Here is a 26,348-nt window from a genome sequence, read left to right as displayed (position 1 = left end):
AAAGAGTGTGAGATGAGCTCTGAGACAACAGATGAGAGACTACTCTTAGTCCTATGTTGCCAGTATGGCTGGTTGCAAGGAGAGTAACTTAGGATGCCGATAAAGGAGCTGGTAGAGTCTAGAACAATTTTCTTTTGTAAGTTCATTAGCTCTGAAAACATGCAAGTCCCCAAAGAAACAAAATAAAGCAAATGAAGTCACTGTTGCTTGAGAAAAGGCCAGGGAAGGAAGTCTAAACCTTTGCAGCTTAAAGAATAGAAGAGAGCAAGGTGATAGACATATAGTAATATTCAACTTCACCAAAAATAAAAAGTAAAGACAAAGAGAATCTCTGAATCCTGGTTAAAAAGGACATACAGTAAAGAGATCAAACTGCTGCAAGAAGGATTTCAAACTGGAAATTCATAGAATCATAGAATATCCCGAGTTGGAAGGGACCCATAAGGATCATCAAGTCCAACTCCTGGCACCACACAGGTCTGCCCAAAAGTTTAGACCATGCGACTTAGTGCACAGTCCAATCGCTTCTTAAGCTCCGACAGGCTTGGTGCAGTGACTACTTCCCTGGGGAGCCTGTTCCAGTGTGCGACCACCCTCTCGGTGAAGAACCTCTTCCTGATGTCCAGCCTAAACTTCCCCTGCCTCAGCTTAACACCGTTCCCATGGGTCCTGTCACTGGTGATAACAGAGAATAGGTCACCTGCCTCTCCACTCCCTCTCGTGAGGAAGTTGTAGACTGCGATGAGGTCTCCCCTCAGTCTCCTCTTCTCCAGGCTGAACAGGCCCAGTGACCTCAGCCACTCCTCATATGTCTTCCCCTCTAGGCCCTTCACCATCTTCGTCGCCCTCCTCTGGACACTCTCCGACAGTTTAATGTCCTTTTTGTACTGTGGTGCCCAGAACTGCACACAGTACTCGAGGTGAGGCTGCACCAGCGCAGAGTAGAGCGGGACAATCACTTCCCTCGACCGACTAGCGATGCTGTGCTTGATGCACCCCAGGATACGGTTGGCCCTCCTGGCTGCCAGGGCACACTGCTGGCTCATGTTCAACTTGCTGTCAACCACAACCCCCAGATCCCTCTCTGCGGGGCTGCTCTCCAGCGTCTCATCGCCCAGTCTGTACGTATAGCCAGGGTTGCCCCGTCCCAGGTGCAGGACCCGGCACTTCCATCAGATAAAACAAACATCTTACCTCAAACAATACATACAGTTTTGAAGACAAAAGATGAACAAGATGATTTCCTCATGAATTCTTCTTTGGCCTAATAACTTAACGATGGGCTCTAACATCACAGAAGATGAAGAAGGAACAAAGAAACAAGAAAAGGTAAACACCTTTTCTGAAGTGCCCAGTTGAGGCCTGCTGAAAATGAATTCTGATATGCTGTATCTTTTATTCTATGACTGTAAGAAAAGGGATGACATAGGATATTCAAAATCAGAAAGCAGCACTCCACACAAGCAAGTGGAAGTGGTTTCTGCAAATGATTGTTGCTATATCTCCACTCAATTTGGCAAGAGAAACTAAGAAAATATAGCAACCTAAATGAATGCTAAAAAAAAATAAATAATAAAAATTAGATAACGGAAAAGTTACAAATGTTCTAGTTAAGTAAGTCTCCTGGTTCAAATGCGGGCAGTGTGCGTACACCCACAGTATGAATGTGCCAGTGGACCACCACTCACAGAATTCTCTACCATGCCATTGATGTGCATTTTAACAAAGAATCAGTAGATATATCCTTAAATTTACAGACTGGAGAACAACACAATTTTTCAAATAATTTGGATCCTCAATAATATTACCTATATTTATTTTTAATCCATAAATTTCTCTGCAATATATAGAAGATGGTATGAAATACTGACATTTCTGATGGAATCCAAGCTCACTAGTGTCCATAAATAGAAAACCAAGCTGACAAGGTGACAGATTAGCTGGTGTCAGAGAGCCACTATGCACACTGGGTGATGCAGTCTTATTATATCTTGAGTGTCCTGTGTACCAGTAAGATCCAGGTCACTGGACTACCTTTTGGACGTGACTCAACCGAAGCTGTAACAACAGACAGTTTTACCCTCAAATCCTTTCCCATTTGAAGAAAGAGAAGAAAAAGAGTTTTCCCCAAGTTCCTGGATTACTATCTAGGCAACACAAAGCTGGATTTGGTTCACAACTAATAATTAACTTCTTTATGGGATACATGGCAATCACAAACAAAACAAAACACAAACCCAAATCTGACTGTCAATGTCCTATTATAAGGAAAATCAGACACAGGCGTTGAGAAAGAAGGAAATGTTTCTTTCCACCTACAGTCACTGTCCCCATCTCTTCCACAGAAAGTGTGAGCAGAAAGTCTGACTCTCCAGCATGCCCAGAGGGAATCAGCTCTCTGCTGTGGCTCCCCCAAAACACTGCATCCCCTCTACCTGTCACCTCTTCTACTTCCCTTTCTGCAACAGAAAAACAGGCATTTACACTGCCACATTTCCAGTAGCATTTACATGTTTATTTGAATGTTGTTTTGAATCAAATACTGTATAGTACTATGATTTATAAATGGAAAGAACATTTAGAAAAAGCACTGTTGAATAATAAAATTAAATCTTAGTTATGAACAAGGAAAAACAATCATTTTACTTTTCATTAAAAACAGCTATAACACTACTGTTTATAGCAATAAGTAGACCATTCTTGACAGCAGAGTCACTTTTCAAAGGATCAGATGATTTTATAATTACTGGGAGTTGTGACTTTGCTTGGGTTATCTAAAGACCAAGGTACTGCTTCCTTGGGTGTGAGTACACTTGGATATCTCAGCTGAGGTTCACAGAATCACAGAATGGCTGAGGTTGGCAGGGACCTCTGAAGATCATTGAGTCCAAACCTCCTGCCAAGCAGGATCACCTAGAGAACATTGCGCAGGAATGCCCATCCAGGTGGGTTTTGAATATCTCCAGAGAAGGAGACTCTCTGGGCAACCTGTCCCAGTGCTCTGTCACCCTCACAGTAAACAAGTCCCCCCTCATATTGAGCCAGAACCTCCTGTGCCCGTTGCCTCTTGTCCTGTCACTGGGCAAATGTTGTGCCATCACAAATGCATCATGTTACAGCTTTGGCTTAGTTTCTAGCCTCCTGACAGTACTGATATAAAATAGTACCAAAGCTACAAACACAGCTGGTCTCATCATGTTTCAGATTTTGTTATATGTTCATGGTATAATATTCCCACAATCACTGTTCATACATCTTTGTTTTCTGCAAGGAGCTTGCAGAGTTTCTGGAAGTTTTTCTGTATTCTAACTTTCTTAATCTTCTTAAATATATCTTTATGAAATATATGTATATGACATACGAGAAAAGCAGCTAGTTCTTAGATATTTTGTTCATATATCAAAAACCACCACAGGAGTGCACTAGGGAATATGTTGTCAAAGAAACCATGGAATTTCAGCTTCTCATTTCCAATTTTCCCTAAGGTGTAGGTGCTTATCACAACAATATCAAAGTGTCTTCTATGTCAATGCACTGAAATAAATATATTCCCACTGAAATTCATGGAGGAAATTCAGAAATTGGGAATGTACAAAATCTCATAAACTTTACAAACTCTAACTTTACGGAGAGTCCTTTCTTTGGGCAGAAGGAAGTTTTGCTCACTTAAAGATATTGGAAGTCATACTCTTAAAATATTGAGGACATAATTGTTTGAAAATTTACCCTCACACTTCTATCGAGCATCTTCTAAAATTTTGTTCCTTGTGTTTTTCAGTAGCAACCACATTCTCATAAATGGAATAATAAAAAAGACATTTATTATTTGCTTCCGTCTTCAAGCTATTAAAAAGCATATTATCTTTTCCCATTCACCTGAGTTGGACATGGCTGAAAACAAATATATCAAACCAACAATACTTATTAAGTGGAAACTCTGATTTGTGTGTGTGTTATCACTACCTGCTTCACAATTCACTCTACAGCATATAGCCTTTGAAGCAGCCTACTCTAGTTTCCTTCTGCAAAGCACAGCATATGTCAGGTTCAGATGAAATACCAAAAATGATTGTATATTTTATTAAAAGCCTATTTTTTCTCTCTCTCTCTTTTTAACAAAAGTCTAATTTAGTTGTTGTTCCCTTAGGTACAAAGTACACAGTTCATAATTCATTTGATATAAAATGTCAGTTTAGATTTTTGCACTTCTTTGATAAATGAGAAAAAAACATGTACATTTCAATTTCCTTCTACGAGGTTTTACTAGCAGAAGACCCCCTCCCATTGTGCTGCTCAAAGACCTTCGTGTTAAATTAAACATCAAGATTCAGAAACTGTAGGGAATGATATTTCCAAGACATACAGTACAAATATATGAGACTGGGAAAAAAGGTAATGATTTTTCCTACCACTAAAGTGAGCTTTCCCAAAGAGCATCTTTGATCCTTGAATTAGTTCTCAGTTATAATTTAATACATCAAAACTGTCAGCAGCTTTCCTTACATTTAGACACAAAGTGATATAGTCAGCTCCACAAAGAGCAAAATACAACATTGAGGATCTTGCTTCCCTCCCAACACGTGCTTGTGCTTCTAAAGCCTATCAATATTAATGGGGAAAATGTGTGTACATCAAAGGAAATAGCAGAGAATTAATTTAATTGTATCTGTCGTCATTAACAGTATAGAGTGTTTTTCCTGATATAACCAAATCCCGCCATTGATCAACACACAAAACTCTCAGGGGGCTAATCTGCACAATAGCAAAGAGCAGAATCAGGAATTTAGTTCTGGAAATAAAACTATTATAATTAGGGAAATGGCAACAAAACACTGTATATTATTCTCTTTTGTAACATATGAGGCCAAGTCGAACAAATCCAAACTATCACATTTACAGAGTAAACAAGAATTCTTATCACTTCTCAAAACTGCCAACTACAATGCTATGGCTGTCACTTCACGTTACAGTCTAGTACAGCAGCTGCAGTATCAATGAATTATGCTGTATTAGGAAAAAAAAGCAACAGGATCACATTCTCATGTTCATGCTGAGTATCAACACCAATGAACCCAGATCCACAAATGCCCAGAAGCCACGACCTGCTCCCTCAACCCCTTTGCTGCCAACATGCACACCGCTTAACCCCAACCAAAGTAGTGGCCTTACCCCTGGGTTATAATAGTGCCTGCTCTGTCTTCTCCCTCAATAAATAAGGTATCTCTTTTTTTTTTTCTCAGTAGCAGACTTTCAGCAGGAGAGATGGGCCATATTCTGCCTTCCTTGTTCATAAACCCGGAGATCAGTATGCTGCCCAGGAAAGTGGGAGATGGGAATGTCAGTCACTTAGGATAAACAATCCAGATCTCCTTCTTTTTTGTGGCCAGTGCTCTAACAGAGATAAGCTACAACAGAATATGAATAGAATATATTTGAGGCCGCACCTCGAGTACTGTGTTCAGTTTTGGGCCCCTCGCTACAAGAAGGACATCGAGGTGCTCAGGTGAGTCCAGAGAAGGGCGACGAGGCTGGTGAGGGGTCTGGAGAACAAGTCTTATGAGGAGCGGCTGAGGGAGCTGGGGTTGTTCAGCCTGGAGAAGAGGAGGCTCAGGGGCGACCTTATCGCTCTCTACAGTTACCTTAAAGGAGGCTGTAGTGAGGTGGGGGTTGGTCTATTCTCCCATATGCCTGGTGACAGGACGAGGGGGAATGGGCTAAAGTTGTGCCAGGGGAGGTTTAGGTTGGATATTAGGAAGAACTTCTTTACTGAAAGGGTTGTTAGGCATTGGAATAGGCTGCCCAGGGAGGTGGTTGAGTCACCATCCCTGGAGGTCTTTAAGAGACGTTTAGATGTTGAGCTTAGTGATATGGTTTAGTGGAGGACATGTTAGTATTAGGTAAGAGGTTGGACTGGGTGATCTTGGAGGTCTCTTCCAACCTAGATGATTCTGTGTGATTCTGTGATTCTATGAAAGGTGACACCCCTGTTCCACAAGACTATGGCAAAAATCCCTATCTGTTTTTATGGATTGGTCCCCCGCTAAAAACAGCATTTCAATTGACAGAAATATGTTATCCACTGAAGCAAAATATTTAAAATTTAAAGTGAATGGAAAGCAATTCAGACAAGCTTATTCACACATGGAAATAATCCATGCAAAATATACAGTTGGTTTATCTGATGAATAAGGTAAAAGGATTACAACCTTTTATACCCAACCCATCCACACAGGGATGTTCATACCGCATTGTTAAATAGCTGCTCATCAGTTAATGTCCTGTTCTAGATACCTGTAGCAAATAAACCATTTATATGAATTAACTCTTGGCTTCAGTTCTTCAGCACTAGCTGAAGAACAGATAAATCCACTGAAATCAGTGGAAGTGTGTCAATGTACAACAATGAATGATCTGTTCCAAATACTTTTTACTGAGAAGACCTTGGCTACTGTTTTCTTGTTCAAAATTAGGTAGCCTAATTGATAAACAGTCTCAGTAACACCGTCACGTTTCATTCAAACCCAAGCCAGGTTGCCTGTATTTTTTTTGCCTTATATGCCATAAGAAATGTCACAGCATTTACTCCAATCTGTACATACATCGCCATATACTGAGGTAAAAGAAAACCTTGGCAACATTTATTCTCTACAAAACAGTCTTTCTTTTGACAAAAAGTTAAGATGAAGGGAACACTTTCCCTCCTTTGTTCATTTTTAAAACACAGACTGAAAGGACTACATTTTCATCACAGAAAGTTTACAGCTGCTTAATTCAGATTACAATCATTGGGAACATCCCGTTCAATTTTTTGGACAGCACTATCAATTTCTTAGGAACAACTATTTCAAATACAGTTCTTAGTATGTAAGAGCAATCACCACTTCAGTGAAAGAACAAATAGAGAAAAGGGACGTATTCTTTCTTCATATAATGTCATCGTTTCACTCAATCAATTTCTTTTCTTTCTACATGCTCTGTAAGAACTGTTTAGATAATCCCAAATCAGTCAACCTGAATTCACTTGTTTTCTGTGTACACAGTGGGCATATTCAACTTTGGTGACACCTTTCATGCAGAGGCAATCCCAGTCTAAGCTGGGGAACAAGATCAGAGGCTGCCAAACTTTCTAATGTGCATATTATACTTATCAGCACTACAATTAATATAAAGTCTCTTTACCTTCCTTTTCTTGCCTTTCTCTTTGCAAATATGTCTGTAAAATGGAAGTAACAGTAACAAGCCTACTGGGAAGCTGAGTCAGCAAATATCTCAAAAAACCTAAAGGTAAATATCTCAGTATATAAATAGTAAGAATTATTACAATTGAATCCTGGATGTATCCCACGATAATATGAAATACATGAATTCTCTTTCTCTTTTATTTTACTAACCTGGAATTAATCTTTCTAAAATGGTAGTATTTCCTTGTCAGAAGTACAAATCAGACCTGCATACAGACCCAAAGAGAAACAGGCAAAAATCCAGTATTTATGCATGAATGCTCATATACTAATATATCATACACATATTGTGTGTGCACATATGCACATGTGTGCAGACACAAAAATAAATGTTTAGTAAGAAAAGCACAGTGGGGAAAAAATGCAAAATGTCAGAAATGACTATAGACCCCAATGGCCACCTTAACTCTAAGAAAGAGGGTAACATAAATCTGCACTGCCTTATAGGGACACCAGAGGAAAAATGGTGGCTCTAATCACTGATTCACACCCATTTTCCCTTCTCTCTCCCTTTTCATCTTTATAGAGAAGCTTATTTCCTCTTAAGGACTCAGAAAACTAGCACAAAGATGATGGCAGAGATGTTCCAGAATGAGAATCAATATATGAGGAAAAAGCAGCAAAAAACAAACAAACAAACAAAAAACTTAAATAACTTCATGGAAGAAAAATATTTTAATTCTGCAGTATGTTTTAAAAATTCAGATTATAAAGTTTAAGATTTTTTAATTCAATTTTAGATCTATTTCCAAACTTCACAAAACCCTCCCAATTAGGAGTTATATTTATCCTGACAGGCAAGCAGCAAAAAAATAAAAAAAAAAAAAACAAAAACACTTTTATGCCCATCATGTTTAAGAAAGAACATGTCTGTATTTGTCCCCAGCTAGAGAGAGGAAAAAATGGTGACTTGCTCCACTCTACATTTTAACCCTTGGGAAAATCTTGAGACATCCTGATTTTTTTTCCCTTCAGCTTTTTTTTTTTTTTTAATACGCAAACATAAGAATACATAAGAGTTCACTGCGAACAGATGAACGTCCATCCTCAACAGTGCAAAGTAGTTCAAAAAAAATGTTGCCACTTTACTCAAGTGTTTTATGATCAGCAGACTAACTTCCATAATCTAGAGGCTTTGAGAGCAGAAAATACAGTTTAAAATAACAACAACAACAAAAAAAAACCACCAGACATTTTCGTTTGCTGACAACTCATGGAAATGACATTTTTTTGGAATCTATAGAGACAGTTGTCAAAAATAAATATAATAAAAACTGAACGTTTCAGAAAAGCAGTGTAAATCATGCAAGCAAAATAACATAAAAATTGATCCAATTCCTAATACTTGCACATGTCTGCAAAATGGTTCGAAAGACAACATTCATGGTGTGACATGAAAAGACAACAATGGTGTGATTTTTCAAATGTATTCTGCATATTCTCACTAGGAATCTCAATATAATTTTATTATAGAATTCCTTCAGCAGATGAAGCAGGCTAGTTTATTGTATAAAGAATGTTGACTTTAGTTCCAGTACTGAACAATTTGATTGAGATTTATACAAAATGAAAACAAAAAGCATCTTCAGGCATAAGATGATATAAAAATTGTATATCTCATCTAAATTGTGTTCTTTTTAACATACAATTGAAATTGGTCTGAAATAGGTTTATGTGATGGTAGGTAGTCATTTTAAGTAATGATCTGCAGCTAAATCCCACAACAGGCCATTTTTCCCACCTCTACACCTCTTTGTTTTTCAGAAGACCAATCAAGCTGTAGTTTTCCAGTGTGAAATCTGCTCTACCACAGATTTCTTCCAAGAGACATTAAGTACTGCCTGGATCTCAAGCTAAGGCTCAGGTTTTAGAAAGACCTGGACTGAGACCTCCACACAGAGGTTAATTGCCTGCTTAGAGATGATCTATAGGCTATTTCAAGCTGTTGCACAGTTCTCACTTTCTCATCTAGCAGTCCCCAAGCAAGAAAAAGCATCCATGTCCTGGGCAACTAAAAATGCAGTGTTGATCTTCTTGCCCTGTTTTATGCAGCTCCGGAAGACAGAAAGCAAAGAGCTGACAGAAAAAGCTCTCCTATGTCCAGAACATGGGAACAGGATATGCTGGAACAGCATAGCTGGAACTACGGGGGATCTTCCAAGCCCCAAAAGGACTAGATGCAAGGGAAAATGGAAGGAGGCAATAAGAAAAAAAGAAAAAAAAAAAAAGACAGTTGGAATGTCTTTGTCTTTTGTTAATCTCCAGCTTTAGGAGTAGGGGTACAATTTAGAGCAACCCTGATGTGGTCCTTCATGATGTGTGGAGTTAGGCTGAGCCACAGTTGGCTGTGGTTTAGAAAAATGAGCAGAAAGTGGGCACCTCTGTGCCTCCCATAGAAGATACACCCTTTCAGGAATGAGACTTCCCCTCTCTTTTCTTGCCACCCAAAGTACCAAAACCAGCCATCCAAAACCAAGAATAATCACAGTACGAACTTGCTAAAAGACGTCCTGAACAGAGTGGGAGAGGGGAATAGAAGAAGAAAGTAGAACTAATGAAAACAACAATCATATCAGTAATACAGAGATTGGAGAAGAATTATAGTTTCATTAGAACAACTCCCATTTTTCCACACAAGCAGTTTTGCAATCCTACCCTATGAAATCATCTTTCTGGACCAGGGAAACTAGAACAGACAATTTACACAGCTTGCCACTGACACTCTTTAATTAGCTAGGTCATTGATGAGAGATGCAGCGCATCTTTTTTCCCCTTCCTACTCTATCCAACTCTCTCCTTAGGCTACCTCTAGAAAAGATATGGTCAAAATTTTTTCATTCAGAACTCTCAGGTGGAGGGGAGAATAGAGAAAAGCAGAGAAATGAGAAAACAACAAATTTTTTAGAAATACCTGAAATCTGAAATATGGGAAATTTTCTCAAAACAAGTTTTGTCATGTGACTGTATATATGTGATCTTGAGTATCAGAAAAATAAACTTATCTCGCAAGGAAAATTTTAGCATACTCAGCTTTGTTTTTTTTTCCTAAATAATTCTGGCCTCGCAAGCATCAGTTTGCTTTGTTTACTGAATATTCCTTCATCTAAGGAGGCCTGTTTACTCCAATGATTAACTAGCATGAGCGAATGTTTCCAGATGTGAAAATAAGTTGTACTATCTGGTCTTATTTGTTTGCATAATTAAGATCAATGATCCTATGATGTGGTTCAATATCCAGTCTCAGAGGTGCTGCTACCTAAACTAACAGTGGCTGAAATTCTTTGCCTGCAGGACACCATGTTCTGTAGATGGTGAACAAACATCAACAGCTATAAATACACAGGCTCGCTTTTTGCTTCTGAAAACTAGCTTGAGCTTGTGGGCAGAGATATGCAGCAACCTGTGTACAAACAAGGGACCAGCAAAGGGCAGGTACTTATAAGTCCAAGGCAAAATCTGACATCTTTCACAGCTAGACATTACTGTGTTGTGCAAATCACAGCTCAAGCATATAAACCAGCAACATACTCCATAGATTATGGCAGAGATTAAAAAGACACTTCACTGCTTAGGCACATCTCTCCTCCTTTTTTTTTTTTTTTTTTTTTTTTTCCCCCCCAGGGTATCTCCCTTTTTACGCATTACTTGAGGAACGGGAACATATATCAACATTTGAAGGCCATTCTCTTCGCAGATAAGGCAGCACCAGGTTTATGGCTGGTAATGCCCAACACAGGTAACCACACAAAGACAACTCTCTGCAATAAGATATAGAATTACTACTCACAACAAGCTTCATACTTCTTCCTGTTGTCTGGGACTCCATCCCTTTTCTGTGCTTTCTTTCTCATTGGTGATGACTTAGCCTCCACCTTCCTGCTTCTCATCTGATTAGCAGCCTGCATCTCTCTGCGTTCTCTGTTCACCCCTACTTCTCAACAAAGCTACCTCTTCTTCATTTCTGCATGCTGGACTTCTTGTTTTCTTCCATATTATTATTATTATTTTTTCCCTGTGTTCAGGGGCAGGGAACAAGTGGACTTAACAAGAGTATAAGATCTAACCAGCAGTGACTGCAACTTTACTTCCTGTTAGCTTACCATCACTTACTAGAAAGAATTTCCAAATTCATGGGGTCCTACATAAGAAACAACACTTATTAAGAAGAAAAACATATAACCAAGTGCTCTGTACAGAACATTTTCTCCCATATTTTTGCAGTTTTACATCCTCTGTATCATTTCAATTCATTTACCTAATTAAATTAATTTTAAAGCGATTTGTTCTCCAGATCTTTTACTACCTGGCATCCTCAAATTAATGCGAAGCCTTGGCTAGTACATTATTTTTTACAACTTCTACCAAAGCAATTTAGGACAAGATAAATAGAACACATTTATTCTATTTGGAAAAAATATAAAACTCAAAAAAATTTACTTCTACCTCTGCGGTATGAAATTTGTCACTAATCATTTTAAACTATGCCCTTTTATGCTTCTTCCATCTCTTTTAGCTTTCTATGAAGTTCTTTGATGTAACAAAGACAGTTTCAGACAAGATTTCAGTTCATCTGGAAAAAAAAAGCTTTAAGTCTTGAGGCAAAAAGCAGTGTATTTAAAATTTATATACTCCATAATGCCTTTGTTCTGAACTTGAACAACCTGAAAAACTTCTCCGCTTTCTTTTGCCTTCCGACTCTGAAGATCATTTGTTCTCATGGCTTCAGCTTCTTATTATGCAACAGTGACTTTAACTGGTGGTTCCAGCATTTAAATACATGCACAGTCATGGCTGACCCTTCCTGATCAATTGCCAATCCATACAGGTTTGACTGATAAAAGAGCCAATTAGATTTAAGCAAATTAAGGGACATCACCAATGTCAACCACTTATTAAACTGAATGCTGAATTCCATGCATACAAAACACTAATGCACCAAGTCCCATTAAGAGTTGAAATCCTAACCCCATTAGTAACTCCAGACCACTACAGGCCAAGGGTCAAAAGAAAGTTTCATATTTATGGATTAACATTTGGATTCAGTTTTTATTTTTTTTAATCTTTCCAAGAACTCTTGAACCTGCACTGCAATTTTAGTCAAGAGCGTAGATAAAATATATTCCTTTTCTAAGATTTTTTTTAAGCATCGACTTTAAGCATGGCAAATCAGCTTGATGAGAAATTAAGATATATTCAATCAGGTAAAACCAAAGATTCAGTGTGCATTATATTATGTGCAATAAATTTTAAATAAAGTTTAAACAAAGGAAAGGCATGTTGGAAGCCAAAATCGTAGAGTAATTGAAAAACAGTTATTTGCAGTAACTTCAAAATGGAACACTCCTGTCTTCTCTGTCACTACCCCACAATTAAACAATGTTCCATCAAGTTCCCTAATGCAATCCCCACAAAGTAAATTTTAGGAACAGCATTTTTTATGTTACCCTTAAGAAGAAAATACTACATTTTTACACTCATTGGAAGGCTGTGATTTTGTGTGTAATGAGAACTGTTTCATTCTTTGAACAAACGTAACTTCTGCCAAAGTGAAATCTTGGCCACTGAAGTAAAAAATAGAATTCCTTCTGTTTTTAGTAAGATCCACATTTCATTTAATGATTTAGAATGTGTTTGGCAGTGAAGGCACTGAAGATAGCCCAACATAAAACTACCATTTTACTCATAATTTACTATGCATTGGAATTGTATATCATTCAAAGAGTCTTTATAGTAAACAACATCAAAAACTAAACATACATTGTCCTAGATAAATGCGTGCGTGCCTGCACATGTGCACATGTATTGTGAGGATATATAATGTGTGAGAGTCCTTCTCTCATATGTAGTGCTTCATTTATTATTCATTTCACTACAGATCACAGTCCACTGGACAATACTATGGAAGATTTCTTTAATAACTCTCACTGCTAATTTAATTCTACTTAAACACACATATCCTAGTGAATGCCACATGCTTTTCAGCATGATTTTATGTGTAAATCAGGATAATACGTTTTCAGATCATTAACTAAAGGGAAGCATGAACTAAAACCTATTTAATCAATGAGGTATTGCTTTTAAACTACCACAAGGTCATAAAAAAGATAATTTCAAAGCTATAAGTTTTCTAATTGTAATCAACAACAATCTAATGATGAAAGAAAGTGTATCTTAATGGTTGTCATAAACTTGTGCACATCCTTGTCTATCTTTAAAGATCCTTTACTTTTTCATTTGGTAAGATTTTCACTACCAGATTTCGTTATTTCTTCATGCAAAATTGAACAGTGACACTGGGATTAGACATATCTGTGTCTTAAGTGAGCACTATGACTCATATGTGGTTTTATTATTATATGAGAATGTGTATGTGTTAATAATACCTATAATTTAACAAACAGATTGGAAAAATACAAAGTGTGATGGGACTTAACCTTTTCATCTTGCTTGATAATGTCATACAAATTCTACTTTTTATTTATACAATTTTCAGAAGTCTTTCTCTTGGTTTGTCCCCAAACCAATCCATTTGGTGCAAGCAAATTGTCCCAACTGTAAATTTTTTTTTGTAATTGTATTATTTAGTGTTTGTTGTTGTTGTTTGATTGATTGGATTTGTTTGTTTTTACTTTCACATTATATGTATGTCAGTCTACACTATTTATGCTCATCAGCTATATCTACACATCTCTCAAGATCAAGTTTAGTTAGGCTCTCATTTTATGATTTGAAATCATCTTCATTGTTTCCAGTGTCATTTCTTCAGCAAAAGCTAGTTCACTTGGATGTCCATGAAAAGAGAACACAAAAGTAACACATATAAATCAGCTGTTAATTTGAGCTTTCATTGTTAAAAAAAAAAAAAGGCAGTACTTAGAGAGTATTTGCTCAATTCTGTTATTTTATTTTTTTGTTTGTTTTGTTTTTTTAAGATAATATCCAAAGTGGTTTAGAGTATCATTCATTGTAAACCAGCACGCTAAAATTGCCTTTCTTAAGGTTACACCAGACTGCAAAATGAAGATGACTCTACATTCTTAGGTTAGATTAGCCCCCCAAAATAGAATCTAACACCATTCACAGAAAAAAAAAAGAACAAAAAAGGCACATGATGCACTTCTTACTTACTCAATGTTATCTATGCAGCTACTTGTTTTCATTTTCTATTTTTTAAATTGAGCAATGTGATAAATTAGAAGCTGAAAAGAACAATTTTGTCAGTAAGAACTACTAATGCAAACATATTCTTCTAGCTTCCAGTCCTCAGTTGCAATAATAAATAATGTTTTGTTTAACAGAGTATTTGTGTAATTGTTACATGCACAGAAACAGTACTTTTTCATACTTACCTCCTGGAGGCATGACTATTGTTATAGCATCACTTATCAAGCTGCCCTGGCTGTTGGAAGCGTTCACTTGTACTGTGTAGTTAGAAAATGGAATCAGTCCTTTAATGGGTACCCATACATTGGATTCGTTGCTGCTGTGTAAGATCCAAGTGCCATTTACAACAGAATAATTAGCGTTAGCTGTTAAGAAAAAAAAAAAAGGTTGAGGGGGAAGAAGAATAAATGTTAGGCTTTGTGTCTTCTACAGTTTGCTGTTCTTTAAGCGAGACTTCTGCTCAAGTGAAAATTTGCCATTAATACCAGTAATGACAAAAAATGGCTAATTTGAAGAATATTGTTCCCCATTTTCTCCTCTTTTTGCTAATGGTTTCCTGTACTCATAGAAGTTGAAAAATAAACAGAGCAACCATGCAGTTGCAAAGCTGATTGATATACACACACACACACCTTTTATTATATATATATATATATACACGCACACACACTATATGCTGCAGATGACAACCAGTTTTCAGAAATTACTCATGTTCATGAGCAGTTATGTGAGAACTGCAGATGCAAACTGGTCAGGAGCAGTCGAAATGTTAAGGCCAATTCTTATGGCTATGTAAGACTTGTACAACTTCTTGAATTCACTAGAAAAGCACTTACTTCAGGAGTTTATCAACCAGTATAAGCTAATGCCAGTGTCTACCTAAGAATTACTCCTTTGCAGTAAGAAACATTCTTTCCAGCATCTGCTCAAAGATCAAAAAAACACCTCCCCAAAATACCTGATGAGCAAGACTAGAAAATAAAAAATAGCATGACACTTAACTACTTTTTTATTTTTTTTGGCTCAATGAAGATTTCACTCACATATCTGAGAACAAAGCTGGGGTAAGTTCACCAAATTTTGCCTTAGCCTTAGAGACACTATTTTATAAACAGCAATGGAGACAAAGCTTCCTATCATGCAAAAAGATCGATCAAGTTTTACACATTCCATGTACAGAGATATCAGTTTTGCAGAAACTAAGTTATTTAGTCTGACATTACTCTTATGTGCACTGACTATTCAGCCAGCACTAGAAAAATGCATCTGCATTAGTTGGTGTAATTTCTTGTCTATTAAACCCACCTTAGGCATCTTTGTGAAACTGTCCCTGTGTGTGATTTGGGAGTAGACACAATCCAACAAAGCACCTTTCTCCCATCATCTACTACATTTTTCCTGTGCATCACCAGGCAATCTGTGACTTACTTTTTGTGACGCCCACCAAGCAACATGACTATTAAACGTATGTATTGCTTTATTAACAATAAAGCCATTAGAAATGTCTGAAATACGTATTCTTAAGGTCCTACTTATGCAAAACTCTTAAAGACTCTTCTGGCTGTGAAAAGAGATGCATTTTTTAAATGTTTCACCTACAATAGGTGGAAAAAAATAAAAATCCAGTTGTTGATAGATCAAGGCACATAGGCTAGATCCATAGGATAGGCTCCCTAACAGCAATTTATGTACCATTTCATGAGAAAATTTAAGTTTTTTCAATCTGCAGTGCAGTTTTAACATGTTAATATTTTTATTCTCACCCACCTGAGCCCAAAATGAAAGCATGTACTTCCTCTGCTGATATTTCTATTCCACCATTAGTCTTTCTTCCAATGGCTAACTATACATCTTTTAAAAAATACAGTTTAGAGTAATGGAAAAAGAATTAAAAGGATAACACTCTATTCCAAGTTGCCTTGATAACAACATTAATATACAGTAATTATACAATTAGTTGTAACATTAAATTCTAGTTATAGCAGAGTGATTACTCGGCAATTATAAGAAGTATATAATTACTCAATAATTAGGAGAAGTATGTAATTACATAACCATTTTATTCAGCTCAAAAATGAACTTGCAAATTTACAATGAGTTAGACAACATAGCAATTCAAAATTTCTCATTACTTCTAATAAAAACCCAAGAAGCGCTTACAAGTTTCCTAAACTGAATTTTACACAGACAAAAGGTGTTTTATCTGTATTGCCAGCCAAAAAAGTTACTGTTACCAGCAAGTGAAATATTAAAACATCTTTAAAATGCAGGTCTTGCTGGGGATGACCTGCAGTATGCAGCTTTGCCACTTCTCACTGCTTAAACTTTGCTTTCAGTGGGCTGGAAAATGCAGACATAGGCTCAGTCTGATGGAAAGCGATACAGCGATAACCCTGTCATATCATTCCGTGCCACTCCTGCCTAGACTGCTCCAGTGTGGACTCTATTTGTGAGTATAAGTGGATGAAGCCTCTCTTTTTCCATTTTTCATATGCGCACTTTTCTCCACCCTGCTCGCCCATCCTGCTTTAGCCTATCAGCAAGGCTGCTGCTAGTCCTAGACAGCAACTGCCTCAGACACTGGTAAAGTCCTAAAAGACATTGTTTTACTTTGGACAAGTGGTTCCTATCAGAACACCTACTTGTTCCTGCACATTTTTGCCTCATAACTCCTGCCTTGAGCTGTCACAAGCACTCCAGCAAGACAGACCCCCTCAAGACACAGCTAACAAGAACAACCTGACTAAGGAGGAAAAAAAATCCTAGAAGAAGTGGCTCATCATGTCCTTCAAAACTTAGGAAGACAAGCACTTCTACAAAATGTGAACTCAGATCAAGGGTGGTTCAGAGAAAACATTCCCCATAACCTCTCGAAAAATCTAAACCCTTCACAAATATGAAAGGCTTCCCCATACTTCTTAATCTCATCGTTTTGCATCATGATAGTTTTATTCTTTCACTAGCCTTCCTGCTAGTAAGACTCTCCATATTTTCGCCAATATTTCTGAAGGATTTTTTTGGCCTAAATCCAAAATTTGAGTAAAAGGTGTGCTGTTCCCAGTTTATTCCTAGTTAGTAAGACCAGAACAAAGTATCTCAATGTTTCAGGAAAAAATTAAACATATGAAGAAATTAGGGCTAAAGAGTATCCATAAACATACTGAAAAACTATGTGAACTTGAAATAAAACTGATCAATAGAATATCAGTATAGACTATCACAGACCATCCCAGGTTGGGAGGGACCCGCAGGGATCATGGAGTCCAACTCCTGGATCTAAACCAAAAATCTCCACCCCAAAATCAGACCATCTGTCCGAGAGCATCATCCAAAAGCTTCTTGAACCCGGTGCCCAATGCCCGGCTTCTTGAACAGGCCTGGTGCCCTGACCTATTCCCTGGTCATCTTTATGTTAACAAGATACACAAACACATAAACCATTAAAAAACATTGCTTAAGAGTGCTAAGCTTCACACAGCACAGTAGCTGGTGAGTATTTGCATTTGAGGGTTTGTTTTTGGGTGGACAGTTCAAAGGGGGCTCCCGAGCAAATGTGTGTTCCTGTCACTGAGTGCTACTGTAAATAGGTGAATAAAGCTCCTGGGGGTTGCTGATGCGTAAATTACTGCTGTCCTGGGTCCATCATCCTATGGGGTTCACTAGATTGAAATAACATAAATGGGTATCCTTTTCCATTCTTGTTATAATCATTGTCACAAGAATTTTAATGCCTCATATATTCCGTAATTTTTTTCTGTGTGCTGTACTGCTCTGACCTTTTCAATATTCTGTAATTTGACTGGCTGGCCATTTCAAGTTCTCTCCTTTTTACAGCCTTATTAACTTGTGGGGAAGAGGTGAAATGGACAGCCAATCAGAATACATAATATTGCAAAGGTCATGGTAGTACAGTATAGTATCAGCAGACACAGAATACTGTATATTAGTCATTAGTGTTCTGATATCTTATTCATGTGACAAAGGTTGTAAGGAGCGCAGAAAATGGTACAACATGAAACCATTCTCATGACAAAGGCTGCAATGGAAAAAAAGAAATAATATAAACCAAATGTATTCATCTCACATATTAAAACTTCTTTTTTTTTTTTCCCCCCCCAGAACTTGTCATGTTTAAGGGAAATCTTCCTATCCGGACAAAAGTTGATGAATTTAAGGCAAAAGGTCATGAACTGAGTTGTTGTTTTTTATGTATTAAACAGCAAAAACTCATGTTTCATATGCACAAGCAATCTTTTCAAATTACTGAATACTGATTATTATCATTGCATTGGTGAGTATTAAAGTAGTAAGTTTAAAAATAACCAGTCTAACATGTCCATATCACAAACACACTGACAGAACTAGACTCTGCTGCTGACTTCAGAAAGCAAGGAGGCTATGCCTGAAAAAAATTTTCATTGGATACTTATGTTTTTTCCTTCTCTAATCATCAAGAGCTGGCTATCATTATACAGAAGATACTGGGTCAAAAATCAGCTTCATTATGCTTCTCTGTTGATTTGGGACTTTAATAACTGAGTCTTCTTTGTATAACAGAAAATTTCTACCTCTTCCTACTTGTGGTGCAGTGTCCTTAGAAACTGATTGACTGCTCACCAGATTCACTGAACTAAAGTGATATTACAGGACCATTAATTTGTGACGTGCAGAAATATTTCAACCTGAAAGATAATTAAGCTGGGAACACTTTAGTCTGATCATCACAAATGTCTGTCAAGTTATTTTCTTCTTTGTATATTGCTATTTCAAAATAACATAAGCCTTCAATCACAAGAGTACACTACATACTGTGCGCTACTACACGGCAAAAGATTTTGGGGAGGAGGAGAAGCAAGTTTAAGGCTTTACATCACGTTCTGAAATACTATTACCAATATCTACTTCTCTACTCTTTACATTATGTACATAGAGGTCCTAATAACATTTTTTTTTTTTTTACATTAGAGAGCATGTTGCTCCACAATATTTAAATAGATAGAAACAGAACTATTCCCACTGTAGAAGACTAGACCAAAAATTGAAGTAGCAAAAAATCCAGGTCAAGGAATAGATCATATACAGATCTAAAGAACTATACAAAGATCACCTGGTTAATTAGCACAAAAACTTGCAGTTGTTTTTGTACCTGCTTTGTGTGTATGTGAGCATGGGGAGGTTAAGCACTTATTTTATGTAACAGGAAAAGTTAATATCAAAATAGGATAACAAAACTGAAAGAAGAGCTCACTTCTTCGTCCTCTTTCCCCATCATCCCAGTCATCTCATCCTCACTGAGCATGTTTCTGCCATCGCACTGGTTCCTGGCTCTGTGACACCACGTCTTTCTGTGAATGTGCACATTTCCTCTTCTGTAAGCTCATTCTTTTGTCCATAAGTTTCACCTGTTCTTCAGCCTTGTTCACTTCCACACTAGCTATTCCTTTCAGCTGTTTCTTCTTTCCCTCTCCCTTCTCCACTGTTTCTAGTGCACTATTCAGAATCAAAAATGTAACTTCCCATCCGTTTCATTTTCTCATTAATAACAGATCAAAATATTTTCTCACCTTTTTGGTGACTTTCTCCTCCTAACAACTGTAATAATTAACTGCTTTTCAATTGTCATTGTTATACTGATCATATGAGGTGCTTTGTGTTACTATACTTTGACTCTATACCCCTCTTTTCAAAAAAATATTGCTGTTGTTGTTGTTGTTATTGTTGTTGTTTTTGTTTTCAGATGAGTGCACTGCTGATTTTGCCTTGATCTGCTATTTGTTCCTCTGCTCCTGAGTTGACAGATGTATTGTTCCTAAGGACAGATCATGGTCTCCCTCCATCAAGCTGAGGCCAAAATTTAAAGCCACTCTTATCATAGGAAACCTTCATTCTCACTCTCAGGGGCCAGGTGGAGTTGCTGGATGAAGCAAGATGGATAATTTAAAAGCACTGTGGTAAACTAACTAAACTATGAATCCAAACTATTTATTCTCCTGTAAATAATGAACAGTTCACATTTACCCGCAATGAAAAACTTCATTTTTTTTCCTTTGCCCCAATAAAGTTGCTTTTAGTTTCAAGACTGAAAAATAAAAACTATTTAAAAAACAAAATGAAAGTCCTTAACACCTCATGCAGCAGAAATGTGACAATTCAAAGACATACAGCTTTTGACTGTATTACTGAAGTTGCTTCTTTGCAGCTCAGTTTCCTTCACCATAAAACAGACAAAGGCACTTTCTGTGACTTTTCACAGGCTATTTTGGTTCAGCTATCTTAGATTGTCTTGAGGCTTACAATATGCATATGCTGAGTACTTTGTTCATTTGTTCTGGGCTGGCTCCTGCTACGGGCTGAGGGCTTACTAGCTGGAAAGCAACTTTGCTGCTTTGAAAACAAGACCTGGGGGTCCTACTGGTCAACAAGGTGAACACGGGCCAGCAGTGAGTCCTTGTAATAAAGAAGGCCAATTACTTTCTGGGTCACATTAGGAAGAACAGTGCCAATAGGTCAAGTGAGGGGATCTCTCCTCTCTGCTAAGCCCTGGTAAGAGACCTCTAGAGTGCTGGGTCCAGTTCTGGGCTCCCTGGTATGGAAAAGACATGGACTTATCGGAGTAGAATCTATGCAAAGATGATTAAGGGTTCGAAACATTTGTCTTAGAAAGTTTGAGAGAGTCACAGAATCATTTAGGTTGGAGAAGACCTTCAAGATCATTAAATCCAACCATCAATCTGACCAAGAAATTAAATGGTGTTTTCTGTCTACTGTTGGTGCCTATACTCAGAGAAAGGTGTATTTATATCTTCATCTAGATGTCTCTCTCTTGCTTACAATGGTAAGGAGGAAAATGCAATACAATGATATTGTAAGCAAGAGAGATGCATTGTAAACAAGCATTAAATCATATACAGGCATGAACCAGAAGGAAACCCTAGATGATCTCATGAGGAAAACGATGGGCTATGGTGGATGACATTGAGTAATAACAAACTTCCAAGAGAACTATTTCTTAACTGCTGAGATGTTACAAACAGTGGAGAAACGATAAAACTCCCTCAGCCCAGAAGCCACGTATTGTGATGGAACTCAAAACAAATCTCAACTGTTTAAATGCTTGAGCTCAACAGAGGCTTCCACACCTTGCATGAGATTACTCAAAATGACAGTTGTCTGAGGTCTCACAACTCTTTGGACAGACTCTGCTTCTTTGATTGGTGGAGTAAGCCAAAGTCCAGGCATCTACAGCTATACTGCTAATTCACTCAAGCTGCAACTTTCAGAGAGGTATGAAACTATAAAGATGCTTGCGTGAAGTAGGGAAAATTTGCAACACCTTTGATAAGATTTAGCGTACAACATTGTGTATCACCCATTTGTGGCCTCAGAAGCACAATGTCTAGGAGCTCCTGACTGGGCAGTGTGTCTTCTTTAATGTCCCAATACAGTTTAGCATCACAACAGGCATAAGGTCATGTTGTATATAAATGACAGGAGGACATCAAATAACAAAATAACAAAAATGTTTGCTGTTCTTGTGATGTTAAACTGACAATACAGCATGCAATTATTGATTTAACCCATTTTATTTGAGGGGTTTTATAGGCAAATGATGAGGCTTTATTAAGTTTATTTCATGAGAGATTTTACACACTAAAAGAAATTTGGAAACAGCTAGCTTTTTTTTAGGTTTGTTTTTCTGTGGTTAGAGCATTCTTTCTCTAACTGCATCTCTACATAAATGGAGATTATCACAGTATCTAGTTTCTGAATCTATGCCCATAATTCATGGATGTCAATAAGAATTTTCCATTCTCCAGGGACACTATCAGAAGGAGACTAGCTAAACACACTGCGCAGAACTGGGAGTCTCAAATCCATAATCAAATATCTAGATTGATTGTGTCACTTGCACTTGTATTGATTTCAATTGGAGCAGCTGACCCAAGAGAATAATAAAAATGTGGAATAAAACTGATTTATGAGAAAAAAATAAATCCTTTTGTGAGTGGTAATGAATTGGTACTATTTAACCCTTTCAATCACAAAGAGAAAACGCTATTTATTTTTTCAGAATGCTGAGTTAGCCAAAAGTAGTCATATAAAAAATGCCAATACTGTCAAATGCCATTACACTTCATTGTAATACTTTGGAAGAAATGAAGATCTAAACCTGATCTGGGATTTTTATTTGACATAGGACATTTTTTTGGCTTTTCCAGTCATCTTACATGAGGCATCATAAATGGTGCACTTGTAGATTGAAAAAAACACAGAATCACTCAGATGAGTGTTTGTTGTACCTGTAGAATAGCACTCTCTACTCTGTTTAGGGCAAAAACATGTAGATTAACATAAACATCCATAGTAACTGCACATGATCACCCCCGTAAAAGGAAGACCTATCAAAGTATCTTGATCTTTTTGACTTAAAACAAGAAAGTTACATAGTTAAAATCTAATTTGATCCCCTTTATAACATCCAAATAAAAACTTCATCAAATCTTGTCAAAACAAAATTTTATCATGCTTTCTCTACTTGAGGAAATAGGTGGGTCTATCGCTCTCTCTAATATACAAGCATTTGTTTGAAATCAAGACACACAACTATCCAAACACAATTTCTTCATCTGTGGAAGATCTAGTCAGACTATATGGTTTTGGTGTTTTTTTTGGATCACATATTTACATTATTGACACTAATAATTTTTTGTCTGATGTCATAAATTACTTTTTGCATTTAGGATTTACCATAGATACCTAAGCATTATTAAAGTGGCTTTCCTCAGTCTTGATGAGAGTTAAAAACTCTAAACTAGACATTCATTAACTAAAAGATTGTTTTCATAGGAGAACTGATCAGCAAATTCTCTTTTGCTCAATACTGTTTACCAGTGCCATCTCTGGAAGACTACTATTATTCCCTAGGCTATTGCAAAGAAGTGGCAGAGTCTCAAAGACTATCCTACTATTCTGCTGTTGGCAGCCAATAGGAATTTCAGACTACACAAAGTGACAATACGTACCTCACAGACATGAGGCTCAGCATTATATACCCCCTTTGCAACACAAAAGCCAACAAATTTCACGATACAGAAAAAGACAAGTATACACATGAAGAAAAACATAACCATTAATAGAGAGATGCAGAAGACCAATTAAAAAGCACTATTTTCTGTCTGATGCCAGATCCTTTACTCAAGAACCAGTCCAATGTAGAAATCACAGGAACTGTTTTCTTTTGCTTTTCTTTAACACAGTTGTACCAAGAAACAATAAAGAAAAGGATATTTGGTGCTGAAGGAAATTATGCTAGTAGATGGTGTATTGTGAGCTATTCAAAATCCACTGAAGCTTGACTAAACATTAATAATTATCCTAAAGTGTGTGCAAAACCACAAGTTTTCTAGCCATGTAAATCAAACTTTAAATGTCACATTCCTTGATGCCAAAGTATTCCTAAGTTCTTTTATCTAAGTTAGTAGATTAAACATGACTAGTTGAAAATGGATTATGCATCCTATTTTCTCCCCGCTCAACCATCTTTAGGACAAGTCCGTAATTTCCATTTCATGTAACAATGATACCTAGCATTTTATAGTACTTTATAGCTTGAAAACATGCAAACATTAGCTAATTAATCCTGACAATGCGCCAGGGAGGTAGGTAACTATTATTATCCTTATGTTACAAGCAGGGAGACAGCTACACAGAGGTTAAATGACTTGCCCAAGGTCAGCAGGGTAGATAGAAATATGTGGAGGATTTACAACCTTCCAGTACTGCCCTCAGTTCTCTAGACCAACCACAGTGAAATTTCAGTGGCATCTAGACACATCAAAGGTATTCCATAGTCATATTTAGCTACTTTATATGAAATAAAAATAAAAATAAAAACAAAGTTAGACTTACTAAAACAATCATGAATCATTGTATGATGTACCTTGTGCTTCACAGGATATGTGTGTCCTGAAGTTCTATGGAAATTAAGCCTTTTACATGGGCTGAGCTTCTGTGAACCAGCTTTTCCTTAGTGGAGTAACTTTTCCTGTCTTTAGTAAATAATGATCCATCCCTGGCACAGGGCACAGGAACATGGGACATTATACACATCTTTGGCAAGAGACTTAATGCAGGAGAAAAACAGTCCTGATATTTATCTACTATGGAAAAAGATATTCATATTTCTTTCATACTAGTTTCTCAAATGTTTCAGTTACATAAGAGGAAAGGCTTAACTTCTCGTTAAAACAAAAAAAAGCAACTGTTTGAAGGTTGCTTGAAAATAGAGATTCATATGCTTTGATTAAATATTAGGATTTTTTTTTGATTACATACCAATATAATTTTTGATTAAATATAAGGAATGACTATACTACTATTTTTGTAAAAGGTGTTTTCTTGCAAAGATTAAAGTGCATCCTAACTTATCTATTGTCAGGTATTGCATATTCAGCTGCAGTAACTGTAAATGCAAATCTATACTCAGATATTTATATTTTGAGGTAATAACACAAACTACCATGATTCTTACATTTAAAAGAAAGTCACTATTAAAACTGGCCTAACAAGTCTCTTAGAGATGCTTAGGCATTTCTGAATTTTAATTCTCAAAATAAAATAAAAACTTTCTTAAGTTGTCAGATCTAAATGTAAAATGCTTACCTTCTTTGAACATAAAATCCCACAAAATTTTCTCTTTTCTCAAGACTTCAACACAAGACATGCTAGGATCTGAAAGAATTTTCAGCATTCCTCTCCCCACTTCTACTGGCATCACCAGGTGGCATATCTTCCCCAGCAGACATTGCTTTTAAGCACAAGACTGATTCTTAACATTCCATATTTATACTGTGATTGGAGAGTGTATTGAAAGTACTGTGGCCAATCAAGATTTTAAGAGGAATGTTCGAATAGAAGCCAAGTAAATAGATGTTGTGTTTCCTTCTTTTTGTTTATATATATTTTGTAAATATCAAACTAATATGATTAACCAAAATCCTACTATACAGATTGTAAAGTCAGCTTGTTTATAAGTGTAGGTTTGGTTGTTGTTGTTTATTTATTTATTATTATTTTTGCAAGAAATTGCTGTATTCTACCATCAGTTTTCTCATTTGCCAAAGGAATAAAGTACTCTACAAGGAAGCTTTCCTGCACAGCATCTCCAAATAAGCAGAGCTGCCAGATGAATAATTCTCTTTACAAAAATACAGGATGAACTACATTGCTGAAAAGTAAGAACCTTGGATACGTCAACAATAGAAGTTGCAAACACTAAAAAAATCAGAAAATAGCATACCCTGATTTCTACACTCTAGACAACTGAGATTGCTGAGTGTAACCCCACAACTTTTTGTAGTGAAACTCGCTAAGAACATATAGCTAGTTAAAGATTCTCTTGATGTCAAACTTGCATTTAAAGGCATCACAATGTCCATACGACTACAGACTTGGACTCATTTTGTGTTAATGTAGTCATCTGACACAGGAAGGAAGATGAGAAGTTCCCTCTAAGTCTCTTTTCTGGAAAAGGGGTAGTGCCTGATTTTTCTTGTGCAAGAACTTCGTTTCAGTTATCCAGATGCAATTAAAATTGATCCCGTACTTAATCTAAACTACACCAGAGGATAAATAGGGCTACGATAAGGAAACTTCTTGAGGGAAACAAGACTGATCCTGTCCTGTCACCTTTCTCCATCAAGTTCTCTGAGAATTGGAAGTGTATCGGATAATAATAATAATAATAAAGCTTCTGTTAAAGAAAGGAAAGCTGTTTAAGATCTGATAATATTATTTCATGCCTTGGACTCATGAATTACAAAACAAATTCCTCCTAAAGGCTTCTTCCATGGAGGCTCCAGGACTAAAATGACTTGGGACAAAGCAACTTGTCTTTGCAGGAAGGCACATCACCAGAGTGCTGAAGAGCTAGGATACAGCCCA

The 26,348-nt window shown here is 36.9% G+C and overlaps 1 protein-coding gene across 1 annotated transcript in view; it reads right to left on the bottom strand.

The window, feature by feature from the left end:
* Positions 1 to 26,348, bottom strand: part of USH2A (usherin) — a 416,419-nt gene that overhangs the window by 145,957 nt on the left and 244,114 nt on the right. The window contains exon 38 of the mRNA XM_083828188.1: positions 14,591 to 14,770. Coding sequence (XP_083684314.1) covers positions 14,591 to 14,770 — 180 coding nt within the window. The remainder of the gene's footprint in view (positions 1 to 14,590; positions 14,771 to 26,348) is intronic.

Source organism: Anser anser (genome assembly GCF_964211835.1).
Source record: "Anser anser genome assembly, chromosome: 3".
NCBI lineage: Eukaryota > Metazoa > Chordata > Aves > Anseriformes > Anatidae > Anser > Anser anser.
Note: the sequence above shows the minus strand (reverse complement) of the source record. Positions and strands in the feature narration are given on the sequence as shown.